This window comes from Leptodactylus fuscus, chromosome 6 (genome assembly GCF_031893055.1).
Source record: "Leptodactylus fuscus isolate aLepFus1 chromosome 6, aLepFus1.hap2, whole genome shotgun sequence".
Lineage (NCBI taxonomy): Eukaryota > Metazoa > Chordata > Amphibia > Anura > Leptodactylidae > Leptodactylus > Leptodactylus fuscus.
The window spans coordinates 128,367,854-128,376,562 of NC_134270.1; the positions used below are offsets into that span (position 1 = coordinate 128,367,854).

General features: G+C 40.2%; 1 protein-coding gene across 1 annotated transcript; it reads left to right on the plus strand.

The window, feature by feature from the left end:
• The first annotated feature begins 3,337 nt into the window (after positions 1-3,337).
• Positions 3,338-6,747, plus strand: PRR15L (proline rich 15 like). The gene is made up of 2 exons (XM_075278397.1): positions 3,338-3,776; positions 5,741-6,747. The coding sequence occupies exon 2, from the start codon at positions 5,753-5,755 to the stop codon at positions 6,041-6,043; it is 291 nt and encodes a 96-aa protein (XP_075134498.1). The 5' UTR covers positions 3,338-3,776; positions 5,741-5,752; the 3' UTR covers positions 6,044-6,747.
• Positions 6,748-8,709: the final 1,962 nt, after the last annotated feature.

Genomic DNA, 8,709 nt, shown 5'->3' on the forward strand with positions numbered 1-8,709 from the left:
CAATTAGAGAACGAAGAATGGACCTTCCCGTGTCAAAACATTTCTGGAATGAGGATCATAATATCACCGATCACATGAAAATTTTGGTTTTGAGAGCAAGTTTTAAATCAAGGAAAGAGCGACAGATTTATAAGTATAAACTTATGACCCTGCTTCAAACACTGGAGAAGGGGTTAAATCTGTCACATGGGTTTATGGCATCTTACAGAAATCACTGACCTGAGACCCTGAGAACTGATAAGAACCTGGAAGTGTTTACATTGTTTCTACCAATAACTAATAACCCTCTAACCCCCCCCCCCCCCCCTTCCTCATGGAATTCTATCCCTATGTGCCCTTTTTTGTATATAAATATGCATCCTTCAGAAATGGTTTTTAAATTTACTTGAGAAAGGAGCCGAGAGTTCCGAAACGTTGTAATCTGTCATCATTATTAGTTAGCCATTAAAAAGGTATCAACTACTGAAGACTATCAAGTTTTTTTGTTTTTTTTTTATATTTGGGAAAACTAGTCCTATTAAAAAATAATGCGATAATGGTTGATAAGTGCAGGTTCACATCTGCACCCGTGCACGCTTTAGCCAATCCAGCTGGGTTTCCGTCTTCTGCCCCGAGAAACTGGACGGGGGACGGAAACTTGGCACTCAGTTTTCAAACCCATTCAAGTGAATGGGTTTGAAAAGTGAGCGCCCATGAGCGTTTCGTACCTCTCCGCGGTGAAACCGTTTTTTTTTTTAACCGGACACAAAGTCGGACATGCAGTGATCTTCCAGTTATCTTCCACTGACACTGCAACATCAGTCACACGTTACCCTAACCTAAGACAGTTTTGCTTTTAAGACCATTTTAATAAATCTGACAATTGACACTGACAACGGATGTAACTATTCTGTATATTTCCTGTATCACATATCTATGAAAGGATTGGGTGTGTTACAAGGATTTTATTGACAGGAATATTTTATCTTGAATATTTACATTGATATGTGTTACACTGGATGCTGCAGCAAAGGAAAGATTTTATATAAGGTGTATAATAAACTGAAAAAGGGTCTGGTCCAGGTCTGAAACACTATTTGAGGCTAATAAAGGACCTTACTAATTTCATCTGCAGGCCACATCTTTAATTATTTGATGACAACTTTAATATATTTATGATTTTTTTCTAGAAAATCATGAGTCCTTCTGATATAACCCATATTTTACATTTGGGTAAAAACTATGAACATTGGCCGGAAGAGAATATGGCAGCAGCAGTACCAGACAGCGCTGAGAGGCACCAGAACAATGGGGACAGGTAAGCAAGTTTGTTTTTTTTCACCTCCTCTGGACAACCCCTTTAAGCCAAGTTCCTTTATTTTAGAATACACACCCTCATGTTTAGCATGTTGTAAAATGTTAGCCAAAAGTAGAAGCACAAGAGACACGCCATACTGCACCAAAGATGCATCATATTTACTCTTTTTTTCCTATCCTAAAACATTCTTTTAACAATGCCTGGGAGATGTACAAGTAGTTCTTATTGGTAGGGCTGGGTAGTCATGGATGTTGTCCAGGAGGAATAATGGTTAGCTTAGTGGAATTCATTTGGAATAGGCAACTGATGCACATAGAACGAGTAAAAAGTAACATCAGTATACCATTTACTTCCTTTTTCTGTTTTTGGAAAGGGCGTATGACAAAAATGGTGTAAGGTACACAAATTAAAGAAGTATATAATAGGGGTCCCAAGTATGACTCAGATGTTGGAAAAAGGTAACATGGGAATCTCAACCTTCATGGATATTTCCACTAGGTTGGGTTATTCCAAAGTGACTGTAGGCTACACATCCTGCCCTAATGTGCCACTATGGGGCTACCTCCTTCAATGGGCAGCCCTCTTATATGCCATTAAAGGGGATGCACCAATCACTCTTAAAGGAACTCGTCTTCGCCTTCATGTTTCCTCACGGCTGGTACTCCACTATTTGTAAGGCGCCTCAGCTCCCACAGCCATACACAATGTGCCCAATGCCGGATATATCCCTGTTTACACACTTAGCAGAGCCATGGCACCCACTCTTAAATCCTCCATAACACTGTGCCATGGTGCATCACACAGAACACAATGCTAGCCCTCCAGCAATGCCAGTAGTTACCAGGCCCTGGACTCTGAGGGGGCCCCAAAAGTCACTTAAATATACCGCTATAATACCATGTTTCCCCGAAAATAAGACAGTGTCTTATATTAAATTTTGGTCCTAAAGATATGCTATGTCTTATTTTTGGGGATGACTTATTTTATTTTTGTGTGCTGTTGCCATCACTGCACTACGCTGAGATGTGCTTGTTGTGCAGACTGTATAAAGAAAATCATTGCAGCCGGCTGAACGTTGTGTGTGGTGCTCTGTGTGCACAGGAAAGCCGTCTGCTGCTGTGATACTGTACATTCAGGGGTGAACTTACCTTTTTTGCCGCCCAAGGCGGACGACAGAAAGCCGCCCCCCCCTCCTTCCCCCCTGGGAGGAGGGGGCGGGGCGGAGCAGAGGGGGCAGAGGGAAGGGGGGGGTGGCGGAGCGGCGTTAGCAGACAGAGAGGGGCCCTGGCATAGCGCGCCTGAAGCGGTCGCTTCAGGTCGCCTCATGGGAGGTGCGGCGCTGGAGCCTAAGCATGCTACCGTGACTACTGGCAGATACTTATCCAGAGGAATCCTGTGCAGTTATGGAGAGAATATACAAACTCCATGTGCAGACATTACTCTTGGCCAGATTTTAAGACAGTATCCTATACAAGGCACTAGTGCTCACCACTCAAACAATGTGCAGTTCTGTTCAGAAGAACAAGTTAAACTGTTCTAGATAGGGAGTTGACCATGAAAAAAAGAAGTTATAAGAAATACAATTGTACCTTCTACCCCTAAAATTGGCAGACCCAAGCAAATACCTAAAGTGTGAGTCATTGTTATATTTCATAATTTCCTGCATTTAATACTCAACTAAAGTCATATCTTATCAAAAACACAATTAATAAAGCAGGTAATGTATGCAATGAAATGTAATATAAAAACAGTGTAAATGTAGAGCCTATGGGTCCTTGAAAAAATTCCAAGGATCTTAGAAGCTGAATGCTGATGTGACTAGGTAATAGGACACTGCCCACACCAAATGGTTTCAGAGAACTTTTGCCATAGAATTGATGACCACCATGATGTGTGGCCATTCATGTAAGACACTATAAAGGAAATTTACTTTCACCTTTACCTATAGTTAGATGTCTAGGGTGTGCGGAGATACACAGCCCTGATTTCTATTGTTACACACTTCTGTCACACTCACCTGCTGAACTCTGTTAAAATGTGACAGGTGTGTCCTACCTATAAATATTCATGTCTCAGTTCCTGTTCTCTCCTGTTTGTTGAGCTGGGAGGGTCAGGTTTAACCTTCAGAGAAAGAGCGAGAGAGAGAGAAACCGAGACACCTGTACCAGGCTGAGCGAGACTCCTGTGTCCCCAATAGAAACCTCTGTCCCAGTCAAGAATTAACCAAGATCTACACCAGTGCCATATCTTCATAGCTGAGGAAAACACATTCAACTTTAGGTCAGAACAAAGGCACCTGTTTACTAGAAAGTATATTGACAAGGAAGATACTACAGCCGCATAGATACATCCATACGGAGGAAGAAACTTCACAATCCACTGGAGACAACAGATCTAAGAGAGTGCTGTAGGTGGGAGAAACCGATACACCTGTAACCAAGAAGAGTGCTGTGACAACAAGACATTGTTTGAGATACAGGTAAGCTTAAGGTTGTCTGCAGTGTGTCTCGCTTTACCTGACATCTATAGCATATGCTGTGCAGATTATGAAGCTATTTTTTCTGTTTTGTCCCTATACTTGTATAACAACAATATAATCTGCCACCTATCAAGATTAACTTGTCCCAGGCCTGGGATATTCTAGCAGATGCTTGGTGTTTCTTCAATTATTATAGAGGTTTTGCTCCTAGAATTTCTAGGTGGTCAGAGACTGGCAGGGGGTCATGGAAGATAACTTTAGCAGTGAGTCTTCAATGACCCACTGAAGGGAGGCCTTCTTGAAACGAGGCCATACATGGGTCTATTTTAGGCCTAATAAATGACTTGTAACATATAAGATCAGAAGAGATCAATCACTTCCGATGACCTCAATCACATGAATTAAATCAGTTTCAAATATGTTCAAACATCTATTAACTCCTGCTTTGTTGGTGCTGGACTTGTAGGACTGGGAACTGGCAGGTAGAGGTCTTGTCAACCCTTATATTTCATAAGCTATTTATCTTGCATGGTTTGTAGCTTAGTACTATTTTGTAGCAGATAATATCGCTGTATGAGTTTTTACACATCTATAAGCAATGTTGATATGGCGTAAAAAAACTGTTTTCACTCCCTTACGACAAGTCAATATTCCAATCATGGGCGACACTATTAATTTTTTACAACTGTAGTAACCTTCGTCCCTAGTCGACCCTTCAATCTATATAGCTCACTGCCTCATAAAGTAATGAAGGACTGTCCATCGTTATATATTGTGGGCCTTAGCCATTAACATTAATGCCAGCACTACTGCGTACCACAACATTGTGTAAAATAAATCATGTCCAAAATGAGAGATACAGAATATAGACTGTATATAATGAAGAGATAAAAGATTGAAAACAAATATGTGATCCCTGCCAACAAAATGGAGCTATGTCTGGAATGATACACCAAGGCTTGCCATAGACATTAGACAACTACCTATGTTTTCATCCCCCAGATACCACACATAATCTCCCTATTAGCATACAAGATCAGCTTGACTGTACACATTAGATGAGCAGCCAAAGCCTGTGACATATGAGACGACGGCAACATTCATGGCTGTGTAAACAACGTCTAAACATACGGCCAAGGATTTTTCTTTAATGTCAATAAAAGAAAAAGCCCTCCGCAATCATTAACTTACTTATATATCTCCCAATGTACAGAAGGATATTTACGAGGAGGGGTTATTAGTATTAAGTGGAGATGCCCATAAAAATATATGATGTTGGGAAGGTCTCTTAAGGTGGACATACATTAGAATGCACTCCTATTTCTATAGAAGCAACGGAAGTGTTGCTAGACACCCATGATAACACTTATCTACTGAACATCAGAGTCGCTATAATATCATAAAATGTATGGTCACCTTAAAGGGGTTGCTCAATGAAGGATCAGTCTTATTTCAAATGTACAATAAAGGTACATACTTTATCAAATCTTCTTGGTGACCTATTTCTGTCCTTTTCTCTTGGTCCTGGAACCTCCAAATTTTTTCCAACACAGGCCAGGAGTTTCCTCCCCCTCTTTGTGTTGGTGATGCTAGTCTGGCTCAGTTCAATATATTATTATTTATTTATATAGCACCATTAATTCCATGGTGCTTTACATTTGGGGGTTACATACAATACACAGAATATACAGGTAGATATAATACTAACAATGACTGACTGGCACAGTGGGGTTGAGGGCCCTGCCCGCGAGGGCTTACAATCTATCTATTATGCCACCACCCTTCTCTGTCTCCACATCAGTCGTTATGGAGAATGGGGCTGACTTCACTACTTTTCAAAAGTTGGACTGGATCATGACATTTTATTAGATTTTGTATAAGATTTCAGTGCTGAAGATGTTTGATATATTTCTAAATTTCCTGTTAGTTATTCCATACAAAACTGCTGTCCTCTTCTCTTCTAGTTGTTCAGCTCCATGGCGGAGCCCTCACATAGTTGGTGGAAACTTACATTTCTCCGAAAAAAGAAATCCACTCCAAAAGTTGTCTATGAATCGGTAGTGGAGCATGCGGGCACAGAGAAGGCACCAGATGAGAACCCTGGCAATACCGATTACACAGCAAGACTAGAAAAAATTGTGGACAAAAACACTAAAGGAAAACATGTAAAGGTGTCCAACTCTGGGCGCTTCAAGGAAAGGAAGAAAGTCCGTCCTTCACTAAATGAGACACCTGGACTGTGCCCAGAACCTACAAATGGACAATGAAGCAAATTCTTGAACAGTACATCCGTTCTGTGAACAGAAATTTAAGGCATTCTCAAGAAACAAGCACTCCATGTGAAGCTTTTTGAGGATAATATGGACCAAAAATGCCATTGATTTACTTTGATGTCTTTAAGAGGGGGAAAGGATCATCTGGCTCTTCCCAGTGTTTACAGACGTACTTGTACATACGTACGAGTGTTAATCCTTCCTGACCATGTATGTACACATCATTTCACATGAATACATATGCACCCACCTACCCACTAAAGCACCCATTGGCATCTCAGGAAGAGACATTCAGACCCAACAGTTTACAGAATGTGTGCCACCTACATGTGCTGGGTCATACAGCATACTGTACTATAGGCGTTATATAAAATGTGTGTATCTATGTTATCACATGACCACATCACAAGCCTGCCAAGTTCATTCAGGTCCAGCATGCAAACAAGATGTACATATTCCGTACCAATTGAGAAAGATCTACAAGAAGCACGTATGCGGATGTAAAGCGCAGCACGTCTGTAACATAATGAATTTATTGTATATTGCTCCTTTTTTTATTTGTAACGGATCATTTGCCAGTTTTTTTCTATGTGCTAATAAATTGCACAACATATGATATAAATGTTAACTTGTGGTGCCACTAAGTAATGCATGTAGACTACTGTAGACTATCTGCATATTTGTAGTTTTTCAGGAATGATTTTACCATGTCCATGTAAGGGGAGGGAGTTCAGGGATTGATTTCTTTTTTTTGTTTTAAGAAAGGATTGTGATTAGATAGTTTTTCTCTGTTCATGTCTGGAGCTGGTATCAGCCAGTTCTTGGGTATGGTGCACATTTTATTTTATGTCAATCTATGATAACAAGGTTTGAGACGATGTTCACATCTGCGCTGGATATCCATCCAACGCAGATCTGTCAAAAATCGCCAGATCATAAAGTACTGCAAGCCTCACTTTTTTAAAGAACATTCCTCATATCCCATTATAATCAATGGCATCCCTAAGGCTCCGTTCATGTATAACATTTTTGGGATCCATTGTCGCCCACTTTTGCATTCTTATGATCGTCCAACTGGCCAGAAGAAAGTAAATCAAAGCACATATGTGAATGGGGTGTAACCAACAAGAGTTGCTTCAAGTCCAGCAAAAACTAACATAATGTTGTCTTTGCAGCCTATAGAAACCAACCACAACCAGATTTTGAAGATTAGTATACTGGAACGTGACGTTAGTGTGAAAAGTGTTGTGACTAGACCTGCTTGTCATAAGGCATGAATGGCTGATGTCACCATGTAACATGGTCATTAGTCAGGACATGTTATTATCTTTTTCCTATTCAGTCCACATGGACTAAGACTAATATGTAAGAGCAGTTCCTCTGTACAATAATGCAAACAGTTACAGTACAAAATAAAATGTCATATCTATAGCACTGTCACTATGATTTATCGAAATGTTCATGGATGTAACGTTGGAAACCTGGTCCAAAACCCACCTGTTCATTTCCTTACATTGTTTAGCTACTATTTGAAGAGTAACTTAAGTATATTACCTGTAGTAATGTGTCTTGGCATCTTAGCTGTATAAGGGTTTCATGATTTATTTATGTCTCACCTATCAGATTTCTGTGCTCCACAATTCCTCAGTATTAGTATCCTATCCTACTGGTCTTCTACAGAAATCTTGTATGGCTGCTCCCTTTGATTCTCTTATTTCTGTTAGTTAGAGTAGCAAGCTTTCATTCCGGCAGACCCCAACCCTCTTCGTATTAAATACCCATCCATTCATTTGAATGGCTGCATGTAATACTATTGTATAATTTCCCTATAGTAGTCATCTGGAACTATCCTCGAGAAAATTCATTGTTTCCTGTAAGCCAAACTCACAATCGATCGCCATTGTGGCTCTAATATTAAAAGGGATGCGTATGAGATGACCCCTTTGATGAAAAATCATCTGCAATTCTGAGCCCTTGTGTTGACGTTTTATACCATGCAATTAAAAAGTATATTCTGTCAGTTTTGTAGTTATAAAGTTGGAAATCCCTGTGGCTTTCAATGGGGTTGCCAGGCTCAGACTCTGAATATCAAATCTGTTGCACGTATGTATAAGATAGGAAGAAGTAGATATGTCATTGCATAGCTAGGCAGATTTGTTGCTCTGGACTTCAGGAACGCTGGATGACAATCACTATGTGAACTGCTAGGGTGGCCATATTGGTTGTCACACAGAATTTCATACACATATTTGGTTGAAAGACCAAGTTTCCTCTGGTATCAATAAAGTATTCTATCCTATATATGAAATGGATAGATAGAATACTGAGTATTTTTCCATGACTGCAATAAACCACAATATTGTATGGACTCTTTGTAACAGATACCGGCTTCTGGCCTAGTCCATCATATATGTCTGTAGGTCAATGGTGCTGCCGCTCCTTCAGCTTTATTGTTGTCATATTCTACCTCCTCCATGTTTGCACAAGGTGTTCCTTGTGACTCAGCTTCTAACATATGAGTGACAGGCTCACTCTATCTGTACCTGTCACGTTCATTCAGCTCGCCACATTGCACTTTTTAGAGCCTTATAATTTTAGTTGTCATATAGTCTCATGCTACGCAGTAAAGAAAATATTCAATGCATCTTCCCTACCTCCTA

Coding starts and splice junctions, on each gene's coding strand:
- PRR15L (XM_075278397.1), top strand. CDS start 5,753: ATGGCGGAGCCCTCACATAGTTGGTGGAAACTTACATTTCTCCGAAAA.